This window comes from Xenia sp. Carnegie-2017, unplaced genomic scaffold, assembly GCF_021976095.1.
Source record: "Xenia sp. Carnegie-2017 unplaced genomic scaffold, XeniaSp_v1 HiC_scaffold_23, whole genome shotgun sequence".
Classification (NCBI taxonomy): Eukaryota; Metazoa; Cnidaria; class Anthozoa; order Malacalcyonacea; family Xeniidae; genus Xenia; species Xenia sp. Carnegie-2017.
The window spans coordinates 4,835,377-4,862,158 of NW_025813486.1; the positions used below are offsets into that span (position 1 = coordinate 4,835,377).

Here is a 26,782-nt window from a genome sequence, read left to right on the forward strand (position 1 = left end):
AATATCCTTCCTTGGTATCTTTTCTTTACAATACTTACAAGCCACGGGATAATTTTCACACACATTTTCCAAGTGATGCTATAGGTTAAAAGGCAACAACACTTTTGTGATTAGCGTACGGTCTAATATCTTTAAAGATTTACATTGGTGGTTTCAGCTGAAAGGCGACAATTATGATGTTAAGGACGAACATATTTTGATATATTTAAGAAGCATCTATTGTTGTGTTGATTGTCAGGAATGTTATAAATACCGAATAAAATATTATGGAATTTCAGCAATTTATTGGTCGAGAGCTACGATCTATAAGACGACATTCACACGGATTTGACGTCATAGAAAATTTCTTGTGTTTAAATGCGAACGAACGGTGAATTTATTTAAATATTTACCTGAATTTATCCTTGAATGGGCAATTAACGAAAGGTAAGAATGCCTAGTTGAAGCAGTGAACGTATTTCAGCAAAAAGAAAGTAAAAAACCCGGTTTTCAAACATTGATTTGTACTTCATCTTCGATAACAAAATTTCAGCAAAATTGATGAGCCATTGCTTGTTTATTTTGTTAGCCAATCATATTTTGTCACGTGATTAAGCTAGCCTATAGCATTTTTCATACCTATAATTCACGTTAGCGCGATATTTGCAAAATCAAGACTTTTCAATGTTCTAAGTGTTGGGAGACAAAGAAAACAAACTGTTTGACGGTGCAATTTGGGGAATTTTTTGCTCGTGGCCACTTTTTTAGTTTTGATCACAATTGACGTCATACTCGTGTATCTATAACTGTATAGACAAGGTTAAATGTTATCTATTTGTTAAATATTAGGCGATTCATCTCATCTCGTTAAGTTCCTATGATCCGTTCTCGTATATTTTGCTTACCATAAGTAAAGCATACGGGACATCTTTACCACAATATTCACATTTCACATTTCGATATTCACAATCATTCTTCAAATGTTCACCAAGGAGAGAGCGAGGTAACTGAATGTTACACTGCTTATGTATACAGCTGATGAGCGCATGCTCACAATCTTGAGAATGACCCTGACGAAACAAAAACTTTAATTTAGTATTTGAGTAAAAAGGCTGCTATTTTTTTAAAAATTTGCTCAGCTCAACTCACTTCCAATTTTTCATAGACACCAAACCATTCGCACTTGTCAGAGGGACAATGTAATATAATCATTTTCAACTCACGTTTTGTGAAAGCATCTGGGAAAATCTATGTTTTTAAAAATTTCAACGGTTGGTGGATGTTGGTAAATTAACTCACGCAGATGAAGCAGATTTAAGAATGATTTTCTACGCAATTACACTTAGCCAAATGAAGTTATTTTTTAAAGTCTTTCCGAAAAAACTATTAATAATATTTGTGTATGAAATTTTCTTTCCACGTACTTTGTTCTTGGTTAATTTTTCTTGATCATAGGGACATTTTGGATTTGGACCTCTAAACATTGAAGACACATGCAATTTACAACTATTTTACTAAGTATGAATTTGAGGTTAGGTAAACAGACAATTAACTTTTTCACCATTTAGCCACAATTATAAATGGCAGATTGCAATTTGTGATACAACATTCGGATATGTGATACAACATTGAGATATGTGATACAACATTGAAATATAAGATATAATATTGAGATATGTGGTACAACATTGAGATATGAGATACAACATTGAGATATGTGATATAACATTTAGATATATGTGATATAACATTGGGATATGTGATATAACATTGTGATATGTGATTCAACATTAAGATATGCGATACAACATAGGCATAGGTAACGCACTGCTTTGAGATATGTGATATTACATTACGTAATATTGTGATTATAACATTCTAGCAATACCTGTCAAATGTTGTCAATTGATCAAGAATTCTACCGTGAACTATCGTATAAACGCTCGGGATGGTAAATAAATAACAGGGGCGAATCTTGAACGTTAAATAAGGAGGGAATATTCATACATTGAGATCTGCCTTGCTGATTTCTTTTGAAATTATAAACCCTAACAAACCAAATAATTCAAGCAGAGCTGAATATATGAATATTCGCCCTCCCCCCCCCCCAATTTACATTCTAGTTTCGCCCCTTGGATATAGCGTCTATTATAGACAGGAAGATAACTTAGAGAGGCGTGTAATAAAAACTCACGTCTCAAGAAAGGCTTTTATTAGATACTAGTCGTTTATTTGATAGAGATTCGCGATTATTTTATCATTGTGACACATTGTCAAAACAACGTGTTAAGGTTTAGACGAAATTTTATCTTACTCTAGAATAATGTCAATACAAGATTGTCAAAACAACGTGTTAAGGTTTAGACGAAAATTTATCTTACTCTAGAATAATGTCAATACAAGATTGTCAAAACAACGTGTTAAGGTTTAGACGAAAATTTATCTTACTCTAGAATAATGTCAATACAAGATTGTCAAAACAAATGTCCACACGAAGTCTGCATTGGATTGATGAGAAGTTGATGACAGTAAGTACATATAAACTTTTTGTTGATTTTTTCCCGGTCTTTATCACGGATCTTTGTTCCTGGCATCTTCAATGACGTCGATTCTTTCCAAAAAACAGAATAAAAAAAATCAATACTAATTAGCCCTAGCAAAACTAAAGAATAAGTTGCTGTTCTTTATAAAAGTATAACAAATTTGTGACCACATGCATGTCCTAATTCTGTTTCAGGGATAGGGAGAAGGAACAATTTTGCTCGGTACCGCTGTATATCCTACACACAGAAAGCATCTGAGGGCGTTACAAGAAAGGCTTGCACAAGCAACTTTCTTGAGGCATTAAGGCCCGTTTATAGATTATTGTGCGAAGTACTTTCTAACGGAATCTAATATTCTTTTAAGTGCAAAATCATATTAAAATTATGATTGCATTTCATTCAAAAGAAATGAAAATACGTAGCTACAAGACTTTTTAGCTAATACTGCTTTTGAATTTGTCCTAACGAATTCAATACAAACTCATACATGCATTTCTACAGTTATGCATTGTAACAATTACGATAGTCTGTATGTTCATGGAATGGCAACATGATAAGATAAACGCAAGCCAGTCTCACCGGTAAAAATCGTATTAAGAAATGCCGAAATGTGCAAGATTTTTCACTCACTCTGTAGTCCACACGTATATTTATAAATAAATGGTGCAGCTATATAAAGATTGCTATTTCTACATGTAATCCACCGTATGTTTTTCCTACTAATCTGCCATATCGTAGCTAAATTCAATTTCTAAAGCGTCTTTCGTCGTGATGACACCTGCAATAAACATATGTACATCTTTAGAATTTCTGCTCTCGACGCTCAAAGATATTCTTGTCTGAATGCAAATCTTGTCTATTTATATTTACATCCCAATGCTAGCACCCCAACAACACGAAATCACGAAAGCCGTATCCAAAAACGGTAAAGTGAAGAGAAAATTAAAATGAAACCGAAAGTACATAGTAATCATTATTACCAAATTTGCGAAATTGAATACAAGCAATACTAAGTAATTTTGTATTGTTTCCAAGAACTGGGTATTATAATTAAGATGCCCTTCTAAAAGGTCGCCGAGGATCACAACAAAGTTGAGAATTCGACGCAAGGCCAAGTTCATTAAAACCGCAAAATCATGATAATTTCAAAACCAAAGAAAAAAGTACAGTAAACATCGGGAAAAACTATGCTAGAACTCACGGCAAAACCACGCTCGTCACATGTTGGAAGTAAAACACACACAGGTTCAGTGTTGCCAATCGTACGGGAAATCCCCTATAAAGAGAGATTAAATAGTTTTTAGGTGGTAGGGGAAACCTAGTTCTGAAACCTACGGGGAAAACTGTAAAATGCAGGGATATTGTTAGGGAAAAGAAAATATTTTAAAAATTAGTACTATTTTTGCCCAAAATATTCTTTTCTTCCTGTGTTCTCACCATTTAAGAAGTAATTATATGTAAAGGAGTCTTTCTTTTGGCACATTTTGTGACCATACATGGCAGTAGAAGATTAGCAATTTAGAATAAACTCAGTGTGTTATTTGCGTCACTTGTATGCCATTAATTCCTATGCCAAATTACTATTTTGGTCGTCCAGATGTTTTTAGTTTTCAATATAATCTACTTTTGCATTCATTTTTAAAAACAGATTAAAAATTGAATGGTCCGACCCAATGTAGGTATATAATAGGGAGGTATGTTGTTGTATAGGGGAAATAAAGGAGAAAAGAAGGAAAATAGTCGTAGTGGGAAGTAGGTGGAAAATAAATTTTGGTGGGTGAAATGTGCATACACAGAGTGGCAGCACGGATGTGAAACACATGGCTAAAGAAAAAGCCAGTTTTGTTTATGAAAGTGAAAGAGTATATTGCTATTAACAAAGCAAAGGAATAATTGATCTCCTTTTAATTTTTTATTCAAACAACTTTTGGTTCTTTCATAAGTACATTGATATATAGAAAATTATCAATTGTCTACGATTTTCTATGGAAAACATTTTGGCACATGCATGATGAACTGGCTGTAAAGCTTGCAGAGAGCAATATACTCCCCGTGAGGAGGTGAAAATCAAGTGTTATAACCGTTGCACCGTTGCTTGACGGGTAACAAAATTTTATGAAACCGTCGTGTAAACATCTGCACAGCTGAAATATTATATTTTACCTGAAGTATAAATCTATTAAATATATATTATCACTTATAACAGCACAACAGAATTAATTCAGTTAAACTATTAGTCAATGAGCTCACCCAAATGAGCGTTGTATCAAATTTCAAGTCAACCAAATGTTTCACGACCATAAACGTCAACAAACGTGCGCATCAAAGCAAAAGTGAAAAAGGACATACTGACCTAGGACAACGTTGGCTAAAATATAGAAAAAAAAATTTTTTTCAGGCATTTTGTATATTTTCTAAAGCAGTCTAAAGCAGTAGTTTTATGAAAACGTGAACAATAGAAAACCTTTGATTTGTAACGCTGAAAAATTTTGAAAGATCCGTTGTCAAATAAAGCAAAACTGAAGAAATATATTGCAATATTTCATTGTGAATGCACAGTTAACTAAGGTTTGAGGAAGATATTGCAATTCAGGTTACATCCTTTAGCACAGCACTTTACTGAAAAAAACAATGCACTCTAAACCATCCATGATAACAACCCAAACCACTCAAAAGAAAATAGCCCATTAAAATACCCCATTAAATTCATTTAAATGTGTCTTCACAGGACAAAATAAATACGTGAAATTGCTCTCAACATGCTGACTGAACATGCAGGAAACTTTCTAGACTCAACATGTTCAGAGCATTTGCACACCCTTCTGAGAAGTGTTGAGTGGCATTAAACGGTGTTGAGTGCTGTTGAGAGAAATTTAAATCTCCTCAAACTTTTCACTCAACAACTGTGAACATTTTCTTTGTCGTGTAGTCACCAGAGCATAGCTCAGCATTATTTTGTGCGTTTGAACAGCACACTCAACAATTTTGATCTGAAACATGTGCGCTGTGCTGCTTCTACTTTTGTGAATATGGTCTCAGAAAAGATAGAAATTGAAATTTCAGCAAATCGCTGAGCCAAGTAATAAATTGTACGGACACAGTTGTAAGGTGTAATGGAATATTTTACTTCGTGATCTGACGTTTATCATTTTAAGGCTTAAAATGTTGAGCCATGTTAAGCACGTTTTCAAACAATTCGCTTTAACATCACTCAACACACTGCTAACTTTAAGGGTAATTTTTACCCCCCAACATTTATATTGCACACGCTAGACAATAATGAGTCAGCAATAGCAGATTATTAACTACGGGGCCTGTATACGCTAAGACAAAGTTCTGGACCTTTAAGTCCAGTTTTCTTTGCTATTGCGTTTTATGTTTGTAACTCAGCATGGTGAAAAATGTGGAAAATTTCATTCAAAAGTTCTAACGAAATTTCCAAATCATTGACATGGACATTGATGAGCATGGCGCATTCTGAGCATCGCCCATTTGAACAGTAGATAGCTCTAAAGCCATTTTTACTCTGCATTCAACTGCTCGTAAGGTTTTCAAAAGCATAAATGATCTAAGTTATACACATTTAGCTAGCCCAGAATAGCAAAAACTTCCAAATCCTAATAATGTCTAGATACAACGGGCCTCTCGGAAGCCCGGGCCTGTAGGCTTAAGCCTTCTTAGCCTACTGGATGCTCCGCCCCTGAATAAGTGCATGTTCAATCATCAAGTAGAGAGGCGTTTGTAATTAACTTAAAATTTCCTTTGAATAAATTAAGTCTGTTAACACTATGTAACAGCTGGTAAATGGGAAAAAACTCTCACATCAAATTCAAATAAGTATACTTCATGTGCGTGGTATTATGCATGTCAGAATTTTGATCTCTTGCAAAACTTCCATCACAATTACAGTCAAACATGTATTAAGTTGCACTCTGTAAAGTCCCAAATTTAATCTCATGTATAGGTAATTTGTAAAAATAAGACCTCTATCAAGCGAACTCTATTAAGTGGACATTAATCTGTTCCACCAGGTGCCCACTTAATACAGTCTTAGCGGTAACAAGCTTCAAATTTCCGACCTGTTTAGTCAACGATGAGCTTAATAAACAGAGTATCATCTTTAATATACTGACGATTTTATAAACTCTCCAATGGCATGAAGAGTGGTGATCCAGAAGCGATATTCATATCTGACTTTAGTCTTTGAAATAAAGAACTGTGATGATCTGAATGAAAAGCATCAATCATGTGACACCATTTCCTTGATCCATTAACATCATTGTGATCTTTTTTTGAAATGGCTATGTTTGTAGAGCATCGTAATCACCTAGAAAAAATAACTTAAATATAACATGTTTTCAATTAAGTTTTCTTTGTAGAATCTTCAAAAATTATTCATGATTCCACTTCAATACACTCGACAAAACCATCAAAACAAATAAACCAATAAGGAAAAAAAATTCTCTAAATAACATAACTCTTAAAAATACCATTTATTTCATATAATCATTTAATTGTTATTCTCAAAGAAAAAAATTTACGATTGTAGTTACCTTTCATGACAACAAAAAACAAGGATAAATGAGTTCCTTTTCCAAAACCATCACCATTCATATAGATCTTAGCACACATCTTGTAACCATATTGAGAACTATAGAATGGTGGACTATACAAGGCTGTTTTGATACCATTAATGGCGTCCTGTCTTTTCTTGCTGAAGTTATCTATTTTCCAAAGTAACGTACCATTGTAACTGTGTATGGCTTAATTTGACCCCAGTGCACGAGCACCACTCTGCGCCTCTAGATCTGCAATTCTCATCGTGTTTCGCTGAAGTGATGTTTCGGTTTGATTAAATCGCTCGCAAAACCGTTGTACAGAAAAGAAACGATGTCTCAATTTTGGATCAACATTTACACTATTGTAGCTGTGTATGGCTTTATTTGACCCTTGTGTACGCACACCACGTTGCGCTTTGAGATCCGTAATTCTCACCGTGTCTCTCGACAGTGAATGACCAATTTGATCAAAACGCTCGCGAAATCGTAGAATAGTTGAGGAATTATCTTTCACTTGTCGCTAGAGGATAGCAATTCTTTCGTGCATCATGGAAACCTCAGTGTTATTATCAATGCTACCACCCCGATTCTCATGATTCCCAATTCTCCTTTCAAGACCTGTAAGTTTACCCACTAACATCACAAACTTTTCTGAAAGATTAGCACAAACAGCAGTAACTTGAACAGCCTTATTTTGAACACGTCCACAGTTTATTACACAGCCTAGTAGTAAACTGTGTACGTGGTACGTAGTTACTTATCTGTGTAACAAATGTCATAACATATCGTAACAAGAGGCTCACATGATCAATTAGATTGTCATTCATATGTTATCTGATCTCTCCTCCTTCTAAAGTCTGTGAAAGAATAAAGACAAAGATGATGATAATGCCTTCACATTCATCTAAAAATCCCACGCTATTATACATCATTTGCTCGTAATATAAATCTAAATCTTAACTTTGATCCATGATGTATATAGCTTATGTATTAGTGATAAATCTATTTCTCTTCACACTTTGATAGTGAGTTGTTCAAAGACTGCGTCAAGATAGTTTTACTTTCTAGAATCTCTACTCTAGGTGATTGTATGAACAATAATTTAATTTCTTGAGACTCAGGAATTGACGAAAATCTTTTTAATCAACACTCAATGTGCTGATTCTTACTCAGATGGCAATTTTTGAGTTAGGAAATATTGCTCATTATTCCAGCTACGCGTCTAGGATTCTGTATTGATTAAGTTGACTAATCCTTTGCTCTGCTGTCAAAAGGATTATGTCTTTAATCAACTCGCTGATAAAGTGATAATATCATTCTTCCTTGTCTCCATTATAGAGGTAAATTTTGATTGTTCATATAAGCAGACGTGGCACATAGTCAGGTATGGCGCCAAACTGATAAGTTGGGAGGCAACTTTAGGTGGATTCCTTGTAACGTCGTGGCAGCCATGTTGGTAGTCAAATATAAAAGAATATTTTATTAATGCTATTGTGGGCACCAGCCATGGTAGGTGAGCGATATTATTCGGTAGTTCTCTAAAACATTGCAGCAAGTACTTGTTTATTTTAAAGGATTCAACTGGATTTATTCAATAATATACATGTTTTTGCATGAATCATTTGTACGTACACATATTTACAGAAGCCTTTTTTTTGGGAAGATGTAACGAGTATTTGTATGTCTTATCTAATTTATCTTTAAAACCAACTCTCATGTAAGTTTGAAGTGTCGAAGCTGCAACGCTTCGTATGTGGGTCAAACCACACGTCATCTACACACCAGATTTTTGGAGCACTTGGGAATATCCCCCCTTATAGGCAACCAAGTTTCCCACCCTGCATCATCAAGCATTCTTGCTCACATTAACGTAACTGGACACACCCCCAACTTAGACGACTTTAAAATAATCTCCTCTTCCAACGATACTTATGAACTCTCCATCCATGAAAGCCTTCTAATCAATAAACACAAGCCTTCACTTAATGAGCAAGGAAACTCCATTCCACTTAACCTCTTTTAATTTCTCTTCATTTCACTTCTAAACTTCCTTATCATGTATCCATTCGACACCGCTTCCTTTAGTAGTAATTTAACACCTTTTTGTAAATATAATATCTTGTCTTAACATCCTATTTATTATTTGTCTGAAGATGTCTTGAGTAAAGACGAAACGTCACAATAAATTTAAATTTCACAATTTGTTTTTTTTTGGTCTATTTCTATGGCTCTAATCAGAACTTTATGTTGGGCATTGATTTTTATCACACGTATTCGATTTCCGCTCGGCAAGTCTCTCGCTACAATTTGAAATAAAATTGTGTCTTTCTATAAATTTTTACGTCCACGGAAAAACATTAATAATGATTGTTTTAGGTGAAATACATTTACAAAACTTTTGTGCTACTTTGGAACAAAAGCGCTTTAGTTTTTGGCACATTCGCTGCAGACATACCAAACAAACAATAACAGCAAAATACCTTCTAGTTATGGTTGGCTATGGCCTCCTTTACAAAAATGTATTTGTCAAAAAGCTGTGTATACTTGGTGTTAAGCCTCATTTGTGAAAGTTTTGTTTGCCAAATTAAGCGAAAAAAGATTTTATGTATTCGTAGTTTGTACAAGTTATTTTACGCTTTTGTCTATCGGCCGTGTGTTTAAAAATGCGAGGAAAGACTGGGAACTACAGGCTTCAAAATATCGACTGACGTAACCTTCCATCTATTTAGTTCAATGGTTTATGATAAGAAAGTTTATTTAATTATTATTAACATCAATAAGTTAAAAAGTATCAAATGAAATAAAAGTTTTCAGCTTAATTAACAATTCTGATAAAAAGTAACAAGAAATAGCTAAGCATATTCCTAGCGTAACTCAACATTATGTAATAAATTGAAGTTGCACAACATGAATTGGTGAGTATTTTTTTAGTTAGCCTGTGGGAATTCAACAAACTTTCTCTAATTATAAACTTACTTATTGGCCAGGTCTTTACGATCTAAAAATAGTTGTCCCACTATAATTTTATACCGTCTATACATATAATGTTCTTCAAATTCCGATTATCGTTGATCTTAATCAAATAAAAACACGAAATTGATTTCTAAACAAGTAAATTAAAAATCATTCTACCTAAAAGTTAAAAGTTGGATTTTAAATTTTAAAAAATTAATTGAATGTAAATTGAGGTCTAGCTAAGAATTAAGATTAAATATGATCAAAAACCTAAACTCTTTGAGCTATCGTAACCATTTCAGTCAATAATGAGCTTAATGAATAATGTATCATCTTTAATGTATTGTCGATTATTTAACATTTCCAATGGCATAAAGAGAGGTGATCCGGAAGCAATATTCATATCAGATTTTGGTCGCTGAAATGAAGAACTTTGGGGATCCGAATGAAAAGCATCAATCATGTGATCACCATTTCCTTGATCCATTAACATCATTGTGATCTTTTTTCTAAATGGCCATGTTTGTAGCGCATCGTAGTCACCTAGGAAGTAAAATATTTAGTTATGTTTCTTTTTAATGAAGATAGCATTCAGCCAAAACCTCAAGATCTGTTGCTGCTGTGTGACCATAAAATTGTCGATGTTGTTCAGTATATAAAATATGGGTTGAAATTCATCGCAATTTCCGAACATTTAGAAATATTCCTTACTAAATTAAATGTTAATACTTCCATGCTCCATATTTTCAAGAGTTCATACCCAAAGGTTTTCTACCCAGGAAACCAAAACTGTATACGTTCAAGATGGCTTTATTCACATTCTAAATCAATTCGTTTTCGCTGGTGCGAAAATCAATTCGTTTTCTAAATCAATTCGTTTTCGCTGGTGTCTTTGCTGGTGCGTATGTATATTCTTTAGTGCGCAATATGCTCTGAATATATTTTGAATATAAACAAAACGCCATCACCTAGCATCTATAAACTTTGCTCTCCTGTCCCACATATATATATAAAAAGTCCTTAAAAGTCATTGAATATCTTCAAGCTCACAGATAGAGCATTTTGCAATAGCTTATTTCATTGAAAGGAAAATATTCGGCTTGTGTATGTCATGCGTGGATACAGACCTTGTTAACGGTCATATGCAGCTTAAAATTATTCGTACGCCCACAAGAAGGCAGTTATTTCATACACAACGTAGATTTTGGTTTTAAAAGCAGTTTGTATTTAAATAATTTGGATGATTTTGAAAGACTGATATCTCGAGAGTAGAACTCAAAGGAAAATTCTTACATTTCTTACGTAGAATTGTCGTCTGATACGATGGAGAGACTAACGCCAGTCAAGCTTTAGTAAGTTGCACTCAAACTGAGGCAGTAGCAAATCAAGTGTTAGGCAAAATAAGTTATAGCTGCTAATCTTTTAATAAGCTATCTTTATAACAATGCCACTGGTTATGAACTTACAAAGAAAAAAATTTAGTTATTGCATGAGCTGGTGTAATTTATTTTGCTTAACAGGGTATCCGCCACTGCTAAATCACAACCGTAACATCTAACTACATTCTCTGTTTCCTAAATCTTTAAGTCACAAGACATCCACACATTCATGTTGACAAGTTTATTTAAAAAGTGAAACAGAAACATCACAGGAACATATGTTTTAACAATTTCAAGGAAAATTTGTTATTCTTAGCAGGTGTATGTCTTAAATCAGAAAAAAGCGATATCTGACGCAATGATTAAGCAGCCTTTTAACTCAAAATATCCTCTATAAATAAAACAACTTTGTATAGAAAGCAAAACAGGAACATTAAGCTCACAAGTTCTTGGTAAATGTATGCATTATGCTCTTTCCACACAGAGCTACAAGGGGAATACTTATTGCCATGCACAGGGATTCCCCTAATATTTGTGAAAGTCAAACAGAGGCAATTTATACGATAATGATCACAATAGCAATATTAAAGGTATAAAAAATCTGCCATTATCCTGACTTTATACTATATCTCGACTTTAAGCAATTGGGCACCGTTTTCAGTTATAATAACAAAATAACTGACATTCATAAATAAGCAGCTATATTAACATAAAAAAATATTCTTTCAATAAATTCCATTGATTGCTAAAATTATTAATTGATTGAAATGACTTTGTTAAATTTCTTGATGATTGCAAACATAGTATCAATTTAAGAACTTAATGACTCATCCAAATAAATGAGTTAACATTTCACGCGATAAAAGCAAAATCTATACCTTGATTGAATCAGGCTGAGAAATTGTTCTCACAAAGCTTGCAACATATACACATGCCAATTTTAAAGCATTAAAAATTAAAAGTAAACCTAAAAACGATTTTACCTTTCATGACAACAAAGAACAAAGATAAATGAGTTCCTTTTCCAAAACCATCACCATTCATATAGATCTTAGCACACATCTTGTAACCATATTGAGAACTGTAGAATGGTGCACTGTACAAGGATGTTTTGATACCATTAATGGCGTCCTGTCTCTTTTTCTTGAAGTTATCTATTATCCAAAGTAATGTGCCATTGTAGCTGTGTATAAGCTGATTTGATCCTAGTGCGCGCGAGCCACATTGCGCTTCAAGGTACGTAATCTTCACCGTGTTTCTCGCGAGTGATTCGTCAATTTGATCTAAGCTCTCACAAAATCGTGGTATAGTTGAAGAATTTTCTCTCACTTGTCGCTCGAGAGTCGCTATCCTTTCAACCATCGAGGAAACATCTAGAGACTGGGTGTTATTATTATTGCTATCACAAGGACTCTCTAAACTTTCAATCCTCCTTTCAAGACCTGTAAGTTTACCCACTAACATCACAAATTTTTCTGAGAGATTTGCACGAACAGCAGTAACTTGATCAGCCATGTTTTGAACAGCAGTAGTAAACTCTGGACGTGGTACGTAGTTACTTAACTGTGTAACAAATGCCATAACATATCGTAGCAAGGCGCCAACATGATCAGTTACATTGCCATTCATATGTTGACGAATGTCCTTTCGTTTTAAAGTCTGTGAAAGAAAAGCAAAAATGGTGGCATTTACCTTTTTTAAACAGATAGTTCTGTTAAAACTCTTATATTTTAAGGGTTTTGATATAAATTCCAAGGCAGAGGGACTAAAGAGTCCGATTGGATGCTAAACTTTGGTTATTGTGACCACAACCAAAAGTTGGTACCTGAAAATTGAATTGCCAATGAAAATCTTTTATAATGAAATTTAAATATCTCATTATAAATCACAGGTTGAGAATTCGTGGAACATAGTTTGCTTGGGAAATAATAATGTGCATGTCTTTATAGCTGAATCAATTATGCTCATGCATGGTATAACAATCTAGTATAAGAAACTTTGTTGTTTTTTGGGATAACAAAGCTATTAACCACCTTACAGTGACGAATAATAATGGTGGCAGTTATTTTAAGAGTGTTACGGGAAACATTGATGGGAAATGAGTAACATAACACTCTAAGGGCGGATCAAGTTTTCACGGGGCCCTAGGTGGTCCAAAAGCTACCCCCGATCCAACTGACATATTTTGTCCTCGAAAACTATTAAAAAGAATAATCCTTTTTCTTTTATAAAGAAAAAAATATGTGCAATAACTCATGTCGTATTTACTAAAAATGCTTAGCTGAAGTGTTTTACACAAAGGTTGTTTTTCTACAAGGGTTTTCTTACAATGATGAGCCAAACGTTTCTTACGATGACTAACAAACATAAAATTTGATCCCATTCATACTATGTAATAATGCATCATTGTGGCATGTAATGAAAGCACTCGACGTTTCGTCTGTATTTTGAAGTTTTACTTAAAAACTAAAATAATTTTATCCGTGTTTCAGTTTTTGTACTGGTTTTGAAACGTGGGTCCCCTGACCAACGTCCATAACGCCCTTCCCTTAATCCGTTCCTGATAATACTTCATGGAGTCATTCTTTGGTTGATGCTTAGAGAGCAATTCTACACAAAGGGAAAACTAATTTTTTAAAAAGTGTTCACCACCATGTCCAAGTCCAGATTGCTCTCTCTATTATGCTGAGTTCGTAACATTATCAGGCTGTCTAGACACGTTTGTTTAATCACTGACCAAACAAAGATTATTCTTCCATAAGACTCGTTGTGCTGAAATTGCATTTAAATTTAGCTCATGAAACGGGCAAAGTTCAGGCAAACAACGCAAAACACTGAAGCTCAAGAAAGACTTCTTTTAATTTCCCAAACGGCTTTGTAATTGCAGAAGACATTTAAAGTATTCTTGCTCCTTTTTGTATTAAACAAATGCTTGAACGTGAGCACATCAGAGAGGAGTCTGGTGTTGTTGCAATTGAATAACTTTGCAAGAGCCACAAGAAAATTTTTCTTCACGAATTTCAGTTGACAAAGGAGACAAAGCAGCAGCTCCTTTCGGCCATCTCGTTGACATCCAGCAATTTACATATTGTAAATCTCTTTCCAGTCACTTCTTGAATGTTAACCTCGACGATAAAATCTCCAAGCTTGGGCTGCTTGTGGTTGTTGTTTTCTTCTTATAAGTTGTATATCCGACTTTTCAGCCTCATCCTAGAGCTTCTGAAATTCTCTATGAGGCTTGCAAGTTCTCTTTCAACAAAGGCTGAAGGCTTGCGTCAGATTATTGGTCATCCTATGCAGCATACCTGAAGCAAAGTTGACTTTCCACAGGATATATGTAATGATTAGCTGTTAATTACCGGACATTTAACAAAAATGTATTAAAAACTTTGTGTAGCATTAATAAATCATAACAATACAATTTTTATGCTTTTCTCGCAAAATTTTGCTTCGAATATTTGAATAAAAATATTCATAGCTTCCTGTAGTTAAAGATTGTCGTAACTACTTTGTGTTGTTGCCGAAATGAAATTGCAAGTCTAAACATTCTTACTTTATCATGGTTACATCCAATGGCTTGAAATTCACATTTAGTAGGCACTTCATCACAAATCGTACTTTCGTGTTTTTCTATATTGTTCCTTGGTATCTTTTGATTGCAATATCCGCAAACCACAGGAGCATATTCACATATATTATCTATGTGGTCCTATATGTTAAAAGACAATACAAATCAACAGCATTTAGATGTTGAATTTCTTGAACGATAGTAAAGAAGGGTTAACCCATCTGATAGGCTAAGACTAGAACGGCGGACAAAAAAGTTTGTCCATCAAGTGTTGGTGAGCAGCTCAATTTTTTTGCAAAGTGTTGAAGAGAGTTGGCTCCATCTACTTAGAGAGAATGATGTTCGAGTATCAGAACTTCATGTATCCTGAATCCAGATATTTAGTAAATGTCTTAATTAATAAGCTGGTTCTTAATTTCTGTAAAAATAAGGTTGAAATTTTCTGCTTTGGTTATTGCTATTTACTTAGAGCCATTGGTTAGGCTATTCATCACATTTCACTGTGTTCTTTTAAATTATTCCAAATACCTTAAGTGAGCCATACGGAACATCTTTACCACAATATTCACATTTCACATTTCGATATTCACAATCATTCTTCAAATGTTCATCAAGAAGAGAGCGAGGTAACTGAACGTTACATTGTTTGTGTATACAGCTGATGAGCGCATGCTCACAAACTTGAGAATGACCCTGAAGAAGAAACATTATGAGGACCAAAGGGATACTTTTATAATAATTTTCGCAGTCCAAACTCACTTCCAATTCATCGTAGGCACCAAACCATTTGCACTGTTCAGAGGGACAAAATAAACGAATACTTTTCAACTCACGCTTTGCAAAATTGTCCGGGAAAACCTAGATAGGTTTCATAGAAATTCGTCAAGTCATAAACATATATTAGTAATATATTAAAATATTTAAAATGTGTTTTGTGAGTAAAGAAACAAAGCCCAGTAAAGTTTTTGTGCAAAACCTTGCAAAATAACAATGAATTTGAAATATAAGTGCTAAATGAAATTTCTTGCCAAAATTTTATTGGAATATTTTTTCACTTACGTCAGTTTTTATTAATTTTTCTTCATCTTCTGGACATTTTGGATCTGGAGATCTACGGATTGAATGAATAAAAAACTTTGAAAATACAATGAATATGAATCAGGGTATGCGATACCGATGGGGGTATGTGACACCACATCAGGATAAATGTTCCACATAGTGATATGTGACACAACATCAGGATAAATGTCTTACATAGGGATATGTGACGCTACATAGAGATATATGACACCACATCGGGATATGTGACACTACATAGGGATATGTGCCAACACATCAGGATAAATGCTCCACATAGAGATATGTGACGCAAAATTGTGTTACTTATACGAGTTTGTCAATGTCGTCGCCCGTGTCTCATGTCCTGTGTTTCGATGAACTCTTATGTGTCACTTAAACACGTTTTTTAGTTAACTTCAACAATTAAATAAGTTGTTGTTCCTATTCCAAGGAACGCAACAGTTTCTAACAAAATACAACTCTTGCTTATCATTTAGAAAAAAGTTTCCTTACCCAAGAACAATATCGATACAAGATTTACAAAACAAATGTCCACACATTGTTTGCATTGGATTGACAAGAAGCAAGTGACAGTAAGTACATATAAGTCTTGCGTCAATTTTTTGTAGGTTTTTATTACGGATCTTTATACCAGGCATCTTGAACAACGTCAAATATCTTTACACTGCAGTTATGAATAAATCATTACAATCATTATCACTAGTAACTGTAGTCGAACCTTACGAGGTTACACATGTTAAGAGATTATGTGGCATTGTCCAATACCACATAATATAAATAGTATGTATGGGATCTTTATTGCACAGTCACCTCTATTTAGTAGACGCAATCGCATTTTCCAAGGTCCCAAACTAAATTTTACAATATTTTGAAACTGTATTGAACGGTTAGGTAAAATAACAAGCAACGTAATACACATTATATAATTAAAAATTTGTTCGGAAACATTTCAAACTCTTTATGTTTGAGCTGTCTTCAACAACAAACAATAATTCACGTCTGGGTTTCATCAGAAAGTTGAAGCTCAGAAAATTTAAGACCAATATCGGGCTGTCAAACTTGTACAAAGCTGGGAAATCCCCGCTAAAAATGTAAACATCCGCTGTACATGAATTAAAGCAGGCACACTAATCGATCTTGCACTATTTGTAAAATCATAAAGAAATTTTTGCTCATTGTCTCGTTTATTTTTATCTAAATTAAACGAAATTTAATGACTTCTTCCTTTACCAATGTGAAAATAACCTTAACAAATTTATGACTACAGGTAAAAACGAATTGTCCAAGCGGAAATTATATTAAGATTTTGCACATCAGCAGAATTACTCGATTGCTATTTATGAAAACACCATAATTTATATATAAAACGCATTTTCTCTTAAAAAACCATCAGAATTTTCAGGAGCAGCCGTTCTAGTAAAATGATATTTTACCACTAAAGACTGCAGCCCGTTTTCATTAGATTAAAACAAAAGGATAAGTTCTGAAGCCATCCTTACTTTCACATGCTGCAATACGCACTTGTTTAAATCATTTTTTGCTCACCATTTATATCTTTACCATCTCAAATCCCATTTATTTTTTTGATACATCAAAAACTGTATGCGTTGACTCTACTGCGTCCTTTAACATTTGCACAAAGTTTTATGTTGCGAACGTTTTATATAATTTAGCGGAAGAGAATTTTCGGGGGTTCCCCACATATTTACAATATCAATGAAGTAAGCATTATTTAGTTTAAACGTTTCGACATGTGTTATCAGGCTTAAGGTGTACAATTTACTAAGTTGCAGTTTTATCTACGTATGTGGACATATAGAGTATAGAGAAATCACGAATTCATGTTTGAAACATATTCACACTGATTAAACTATCCTTACCTTAATTGATTTCTTCACCATTTTGAGACGTTTTACTGATTTTTACATCTACCACTGACATTAATGATTTTTGATATGTACAAAACGTCTACAACTAGCACATATGCGTATCTTTTTTGTTTGTGCATGCTCCCATATAAACCGATGAAACATTTTCCTTTTGTCCCTTATACTTGATCTATTCTATAAAACTATCATAAATGCCTCTCAAAATTTAAATCCTCCTATGCATGGTAACTAGTCTGAGTAATATACAATATTCTTGACTTGCAATTCAGCCATGTTAGTGCTATAATACAAAAGAATATTTTATCAGTGTCATTGTTGGCATCAGCCGACGAGGGCGTGCAACATTGTTTAATAAATCTAAAGAAAATGGTTTCACGTCAAGAATATGTCACAGCACCTCCCGTAGCAGTAAATTTGCTCTTCTTGCTGTTTATGTTTTCTTCGTATGCAATCTATGTCATGGCGCCATGTTGGATGATCTTATCACAGCATTTTCCCTTTTTCCTTATATATAATGCAGATGATGGCAAAAATTCCATTGTTCTCTCACTCCCAAGAGAGTAACATCACACAATCTATACTATTGATACTTCATAAAAATAAGGTGTGCACTATGATTTATACGTGGCACACTTGATAGTGATATTTGACATGATTTGATGAAACTATTTGAAAGTAATCTTGAAATTTCCATAACGCAATAGCTCATTATCAACATCAAATAATTTATTTTTTGAGGTTTGTCCTTCAACATAAGCAAGCTATAATTAGACAACTAAAATTGCGGCATTTTCTCAGATGTTAGTAATATTCAAGCTCAAAGCTTCCAGAGTCCCAGTCGGCAATAGATACCAGTACTAAACTAAACCGAAACAATTTATAATTGCATAATGCATAGTCTAACTTCGGGAAGATTTATGATAAGAGCTGGCAAATAGTGGAAAGTTATGTACGTTCTAGACCACCTTTTCATATACAGTGTGTGTGCATGGGCTGTCATGATAGGGAATAATACAGCCTTCGTGGTAAAGTCTTCAGAGCCATAGCCTGTCCGGGGAAAGTTAGAGTATGAAAATGTTGTAATTGGGTGTTAATTTCAAAAAGTTTATAAGAATTTTTCATCGTTGAATTTTCTTTGCAAATTTTTAAGCAACAGACTCGTTTTACTTACTTGAGCCTTGATTTTCGGACGATTTCTAAAAACGTGCGTAAAATTTAAACTAAACATACTCTGAAAGATTGTCTCCCTGTGAATATATTACATGTGAACTGCTAACACATTAATCCTTAATGCGTTGGCGGTGAGTTTTACTTGGCTATAAAGAGCAATATATGGAATATTATGCATTCCATGTAGGGATATAAAATGGTCATTTTATTCTCCATGTTTTCAAGTTTTATTGAAAAATATACAATGTTCAAACGTCAAACTTGAACTTTTGGTCAAAAATTTAAACATTTTCCCACTTTGAGCCTTAATTTATCTTTTGATAGACAAACGAATATAACATGAAAAATTGTGTTCAGAATTTTTACTTCACTGTTTCTAATATGGAAAAGTAACTTTTTGCGTTCGGTAGAATGGCTTGGAGCATGGATCATTTGTACAGTGCTTGGGTAAGGCCTTGATCATAACAAAATCATTTCATGTTTATTTAAAAATATCCTGTAACTCAAATATTGGTCAAATACAAATATGCAAACAAAAGTATTTGGTATGCTTTTATTGATTCAACATAAAATATATATTGAACAAAAAGGATATATTAAGTTACAAAAATATTTTATAATTGAAGAATAATTACTACCTTGATGATGCAGTTCCAAAAAATATCGTTCATTGAAAAAAATTGCTAGCATTAATCAATTTACCCGAATGCTATTGAATTTCACTATTCTTAAAAACATTTTGAAGCCTTAACAAAATTTGATATATATACTTCTTATTCAACAATAAAAACTTTTACTCAACAAATCTGTCACTATAAAGAGAAATCATTCTTATCATCGAATAATGCCATAACGCACTCTAAATGTCACACATTAAATGTCTTAGCAGGCATTTTAAAAGTGAATTATGCACAAACACAAACCATCATCACCTAACAAAAGCATTGATGCTACACTGTTACAGTCGACAAACATACCATTGGTAATTTGAAGCACTGTTGACTGAGTAGTACTTTCATAAAACAAGAATAATGAAGAAAACACTAAGAAAATAAGATAAATGTCGTAGCTACATACATCATTTAACCAAACTTCGCCGGCATTTGACACAAACACACAAACACTCGTCATATGTATTGCAGTTTAAAGAAAAACATCAATTTCCGTTTGGAAACATCACAAGCCTATAATCACCACAATGTACATTTACACAGTCACTTCGAGCTTACGCACAAAACTCAGTATTTCAACTACTTAAGTCTGTTTTAAACGTCGAACTTTACATGCACCAAACCCATTAAAAACAAAAGAAAATGAGACAAACTTCCTTATTATCTTTTGTTTTAATGCGTTTGGTCCATGTAAATTCGACGTTTGAACCAGGACTAAAAAACAGAATTACTCTTCACAAAGTCGCAATTTTTCCACTTCAAATACCATGCACTATACAGACACTGGCGTCAATCGAATGTTAATTGTAAGGGGACGTTTCACATATTCTGTTAAGCCAGACTGATGTCATTTTAAAGTGAAATCACTTTCAAAAGAAATTAGCCAGGCAATGACAGAATATATAAATATTGTCACCATGCCCCTAACCAACGTTCGACTGACGACAATGTATAAAGCACAAAGTATGGAAAAGAGCCAATTTCCAACCTTTTCAATCATCAATCAGCTTAATAAACAGTGGATCATCTTTAATATACTGACGATATCTTACATTTTCCAATGGAACGAAGAGAGGTGATTGAGAAGCGATATTCATATCTGACGTTGGTCGCTAAATGAGGATCTTTGGAAATCTAAATGAAAAGCATCAATCACGTAATCACCATTTCCTTTATCATTAACATCATCAACTTGGAATTATAAAACATATGTGTATTAGATGCTTGTACTTTATTCTATCTAAAAAGGCCTTTTTGACCATTAACTGATTTGTCAATCTAATATAATCACTTGCAAAACCGTTGTATAGTGGCTAAATTCTCTCTCGTTTCTCGAAAATTGCAATTTTATCGCAATCAAGGAAACTTCTATGGACAACTGGACGTATTCACAGTTTACTATTGCTATTACCGCGACCCTCAAGGCTCTCCATCCTGTCATCCATATGCTCTGGTGCATCTTCTTCTATTGAATTCTGTGAAAGACAAAGATAAAGAAAGAATATTTTTTTAATGAAAATATTTAGGAAATTATTTATCACCGATAAACATTGATCTTCAGCAAATATATTCTAACTACAGTTTCATTTTACGAAAAATTCCGTCTCTCAAGGATAATGTCTGTTTCCAAATTAACAAAATAAACATGCTTTTAACTGATTAGGTCAAACCTCTTTGAAAGCTTCACCATCTAGTGACATCGCTTAAATTGCAAAATTCAGACAAAAAATTACATTTGTTTGATCAGACGATTGCGCTCAGTGCTAAGACCATTATGACATCCGTAAACAGTACAACTGTATCATTCAATACCATTACTTGTACCTACATTGGTGTTCAGAATATCCAGATGTTGATATTGTTCAACTCTGATACTCGTCTTCATACAAAAATCGCTAAAGTGCAAGTTTCTTTTATGTAGAATTACGATGCAGAATTATTAATGCAACATTTTTAACATATTTTTCATTTTTTCTTGTAAGCTAGTAACTTTTAAGATTTTCATATCTCACACGTACTATTACGTCATGTCTATACTCAACAATTATCATTTTTTGTTTTAAAAAAACAAAAAGAAAAGATATAGCCAAGGTAACAAACTAATGTTAAAAGGAAACCATACAGGGAAATTTATTATCTACACACTTCATTTACAAAACTCTCTAAAACGTTGACAGATCGATAGTTGAGGTTGAACTTTTCATAAATTAGTCTAAATATTCTCACGTGAATTTTGCGGCAAAATTTGTTCAGGTGGTATTCAATATCCTTTCTTCGAATTCTATCTTTGCAATATGCACAGAGCACGGCAGCATTTTCGCATGTACTTCCTATGTGACCCTTTTCGTTCCAAAAAATAATAAATAGCAGTAACATTTATATTGAAGACGCACATGAAAAACAGATTCTCGTTAACTAGAAAAGGACACTAAAAACAGAAAAGATAGAAAACAGTACTTTTTTGAAAATTTCTCAGCGCAACTTACCTTCAATTCTTGATAGGGGCCAAGCCATTTGCACTTTTCATTGGGACAATGTAAAAGAATACAGTTCAACTCGTGCTTTATGACAGCATTTGGAAAAATCTGTATAAGTTCATAGAAATTCAAGCTTTTTTAATTTAGCTGTATTTTAGTAAACGAAACGGATGTTGAACTTGCATAGGTTTCCATCGTGTTCATGAATTCAATGAAGTTTTTCTTTTCAAACAATTTGAAGCCGACTGATAACAGCAATGTGGAACAGTGTTTATCAAAACTTTGTCCTATTCCATTGAAACATTTTACTTACATTGTTTTTGTTCAAATGTTTTTCATCTTCAGTACATTTTGGATTAGGACGTCTGCAGATTGATCAAATATGAAAACTTGTTACAATTTTTAGGGGATTAATTTTGCTTAAACAACCATATGAAAAATATATATAGAGCTACAAAAATATCGGTTTATATGGATTTATTTGAAAAGCATAATTGAAGTAAAAAATGAACGACATTTTTAACGTAGGCACCACAATGGGATCTAGATAATGTCTAGATAATGAAAAAAAGTTGGAATATATGAAGCCACAATGAGACAAATGAAAGCACACATAATATAATTACTATACACCTCATTGGTTAATTTAATCTACAATTTTATCAAGACACTACTTCCAAACATAAGATCAGACAAAAATTTCCTTTCTCAAGAAGATTCTCGATACAAGATTGACAAAACAAATGTCCACACGATGTCTGCATTGGATTGACAAGAAGAAGACGACAGTAAGTACATATATACTTAGAGTGGATATTTTTCCTATCTTCATCTCGAATCTTGGTTCCTGGCATTGTTGATTTGAATCAATTTTATCTAGTTTAAAATAAACCATTAATCCCTTATCATCTAGTTGACTAGCATTTATCTAACTGATGCAAAATTGCTCTGGTTGCTTGATGAAAATGACATGAAAATAAAAAATTTTTTTGAGAAAATCAATGAATGGATATAAGATATAGTTGCAAGATTAATTATTGCCAAAAATATTTAAAACATGTCTAGAATCATAAAGCAAATGCCATACTCTGGGAGAGAGAGACCGGGGGTTCCCCTAATCGATGGAACGAACCGTCAAGTAATCAAAACATCCAAGCAACGAATTCATTTGTTAAAGTAAAATATTATGAGCTTTGATAAATGAAACACAAAACAAAATCAAAACACTTCGATAGCCGATACTCCAAGAAACGTCTATTTTACCCTTGAAGCTTAATTCACAATTGTCCTGAGAATGATAATTCTAAAAATAAAATTAAGTGCTTATAATATGCAAGCAAGATGAATCTTCGGTTGTGTACTCACTATTTATAAAAAGTATCAATTGAAACAAAGAAAGCACGAAACTTTCATAATTGACTGTTCCTTAAAATAATTGCTTTCGGCAGTCTAGTAAAAAAGTTTCAAGCTTTCGCCATGAATACCCATAAGCAAAAGCTGCTATGCTCATCATAAGTTTCGTTACTTATCTGCGTACTCCCCGATATTATCCAATAAATTTCTGACTATTAGAATAATATATAATATCAATAAAATATCAGCATGCAAAAGATAAATATTTGAGCTTACAAGTTGAAACTAACAACATTTACAATATTTGAAAAAAATGCAGGAAAATAACGACAATACATAGAGTATCTTCACAGTAACACATACACCCACAGTTCAGGATAGCGACTTCTATTTAAACATACAATTTCACTTGTGCAAATAATCCTCGCGGCTCACCTAAAGTCTTATCAATAACACAAAATCAACATCACCGTAATCAAAAATAATTGAATACATACATTACAACCAAAAGTGATAGTGAAAGACGAAAATTTCAATTCTAGCTAAGACCCTCAAGTTGACGCTATACTCTTGAATCTTTTAATAACAATCACCAATATCAAAAATATCCACTCTTTTATAACTAAAATGTGGAGATGGGGAATCCCAAGATATTTTTGGGGAAAACCAGAGGAAATCATATGCAGCAAAAACATATTATTTGCTGAATTATGACGACACATATAGACTGGACAAAGCCCGAGCAAATAAAACTATGAACAACAAATTCATATTTAAGACTTAAACACTTTGCTGAGCTCCACTAACCTAGCCTTTATTGATTTCTCCACCCTTTTCGGTCGTTTTCTAAGCTTTTTAGATGTACCACAGGCTTTAGTGGCTTCACATAAATGCACATTATTTTTGTGATCTGCTGTGCTCCAAATATAAGTGATGAAACATTTCCTTTCGTTCTTTATACTTGATCTCTTCTACAGAACTATTAAAATACCTATTAAAATACTATCAAACCTCAAAACTTCCTCTTGTAACGTGCCATTTAAAGCATACACTAGTATGAGTAATAAAATATCGGTCGTTCCTCATCGCACTGAATTTTGCTATTTATGGTGTCTATGTTGGGTGATTTTATTAAAGGATTTTCCTTATTTACAGTGCAGATGTCATTGAACATAGCGAAAATTCCATTGTTCTCTCCCTCCCAAACGAATGACTGCACATCACCTATATATATTATCCATAATGTGTTATGAAAACAAGTCAAATGCTGCATAACTAGTGACCGTAACTAATCGCAATATTTGACGTATTCGAAAATAATCTTTTTATTCGCATTTAAACAATTGCTTCGTTTCCATTGGAATTTTATTTAAATTTATCGATGAACATATGCAAGCTATGCACAATTAAAATTACAGGATTTTCTAAAATGTCAATTACACTGATCAACAAAAAAAAACTTTTTAAAAGGTGTCTGATATTTTTTGACTGATTTACTGTATTTTTGCTATGCTAAATCTAGAAATAACATTCATTTTGCTCTAGGAGGTCAAATTTTTTTACAAATTTGAATTTAAAATTATGCGACTTTAGTTATATTTTTTTAAAACAATGTTTTCAAGATTTACTAATGATGTTTCAAAACAAAATGTCAGTTTTTATTATAAAATTGCAGTATTCTAACAAAGAATATATACACTTCTTGTACAGTACATGTAACTAAAAATGAAAACTTAATGTTTGCATTATTACGGTCTAAATTTTTGTTTTTTTGATTGTCGCGAATGTTTTGGTGCTTCCACATCTCTTTTTATATTCCAACAGTAGTCCGCCATCATCACCATGTCCCACCTTCCCTGGTAGCGTGATTCCATTTCTCTTAAGTCCTGGTGAAAGCGCTCTCCTTGCTCATCGCTTAAAGAGCCAAGATTTTCGGGAAAGCAGTCCATGTGCGAGTACAGGTAGTGCATTTTATGCTCATATTGCAGCCAAGGCTCCTACAGACAACTAACATGTTGGCTACTAGATCTTTATAGTTCTCTGCTTTTGTGTTGCCTAGGAAATTCATCACGACCTGAACAAAGCAATTCCACGCTTGTTGCTCCACAGGATTCATGGTCTCCTCAAACGCGGGAGAGTTTTTGATAAGCTGCCTAACTTGAGGACCGTTAAAAAAATACCAGCTTTTAATTTTTCAGTTGACAAATTGGGGAAGGTTTTACACAGAAACTGAAAACACCGTCCATCTTTATCCAAAGCTTTTGTGAATTGCTTCATCAAACCGAGCTTTATGTGCAGTGGAGGAAATAAAATGCGTCCCCTGTCAACTAGAGGCTTGTTTATCACATTTTTTGCTCTACAAATTTCAAGCTCTTCACGTACTGGCCATTCTTTTTTCACGTAATGATGAGTACAATCTCTACTATCCCAGAGGCATAAAAAGCATGGGTATTTGGTAAATCCAGACTGTTGACCAAGCAAGAAGTTGACCATTTTTAAGTCAACGCAAATCAGCCATTTATGTTGGTCATAAGAAATTTTTTCTAGGACGTACTTAATTGCTTCATGCTGTTCTTTTAATGTTGTCGAATGTGCCAATGGCACAGATGCAAATTGATTTCCATTGTGTAACAACACACATTTCAAAGACCTTTTGCTTCTGTCAATAAAAAGTCGCCACTCCTCTGATTTATATTCAGGTACTCCGAGATGTTTCAGTAGCTCTACTATGTCATTGCAATAGACTAACTCTTTTTCTTGAGCAAAATATCTTAAAAACTCCTGGTGCCTGGTACGGAAGAAACTTACCTTAACTTTACCATTTAGCATGTTCTTGTCCTTTAAACGAGATGCAAGAAGTTCGGCAGAGTCTTTTGGCAAATTTAAATCGCGAACAAGATCGTTTAGTTCGTTTTGGGAAAACAGTTTTGGCTGCTCATCATTGTCATCGGGAAAGGATGCATCATCGGTAGTGGCAATGCTTTGAGTTTCATCCTGGCTACTACTGCTTTCTTCAATACTTGTATCTTCAAATACAAGTACGGGAATTTCTTCACTATAAGGAGTAGGGCGCATAGCTGACGGTAGATTGGGATACTCCAGTGTTGTGCGATTTTTTTTGTTAATTCCCATGACATTGATAGCACAAAAGTAGCAATC

At 33.6% G+C, this 26,782-nt stretch overlaps 2 protein-coding genes and 2 long non-coding RNA genes across 4 annotated transcripts in view; all 4 read right to left on the minus strand.

The window, feature by feature from the left end:
* Window positions 1–512, minus strand: part of LOC124448265 (TNF receptor-associated factor 3-like) — a 3,845-nt gene extending 3,333 nt beyond the window's left edge. The window contains exons 1-2 of the mRNA XM_046999271.1: window positions 483–512; window positions 1–78 (exon numbers count right to left, since the gene is read on the minus strand). The exon at window positions 1–78 is cut by the window's left edge and continues 78 nt beyond it. Of these exons, the coding sequence (XP_046855227.1) occupies window positions 1–78; window positions 483–512 (108 nt within the window). The remainder of the gene's footprint in view (window positions 79–482) is intronic.
* A 9,306-nt stretch (window positions 513–9,818) lies between these two features.
* Window positions 9,819–17,684, minus strand: LOC124448720 (TNF receptor-associated factor 3-like). Its single transcript, XM_046999681.1, has 8 exons — window positions 17,609–17,684; window positions 16,556–16,727; window positions 16,043–16,094; window positions 15,743–15,841; window positions 15,512–15,676; window positions 14,969–15,124; window positions 12,399–13,074; window positions 9,819–10,579 (listed from the first exon to the last, which is right to left on the minus strand). Exons 2-8 carry the CDS (start codon window positions 16,699–16,701, stop codon window positions 10,335–10,337), a joined length of 1,539 nt encoding a protein of 512 aa, XP_046855637.1. The 5' UTR covers window positions 16,702–16,727; window positions 17,609–17,684; the 3' UTR covers window positions 9,819–10,334.
* A 1,977-nt stretch (window positions 17,685–19,661) lies between these two features.
* Window positions 19,662–21,261, minus strand: LOC124448745. Its single transcript, XR_006949231.1, has 2 exons — window positions 21,205–21,261; window positions 19,662–20,927 (listed from the first exon to the last, which is right to left on the minus strand). It is a non-coding gene; the product is annotated as an uncharacterized LOC124448745 (long non-coding RNA).
* Window positions 21,262–21,400: 139 nt separating this feature from the next.
* On the minus strand, window positions 21,401–23,521 carry LOC124448742. The gene is made up of 2 exons (XR_006949228.1): window positions 22,280–23,521; window positions 21,401–22,133 (listed from the first exon to the last, which is right to left on the minus strand). It is a non-coding gene; the product is annotated as an uncharacterized LOC124448742 (long non-coding RNA).
* Between the last annotated feature and the right edge of the window lie 3,261 nt (window positions 23,522–26,782).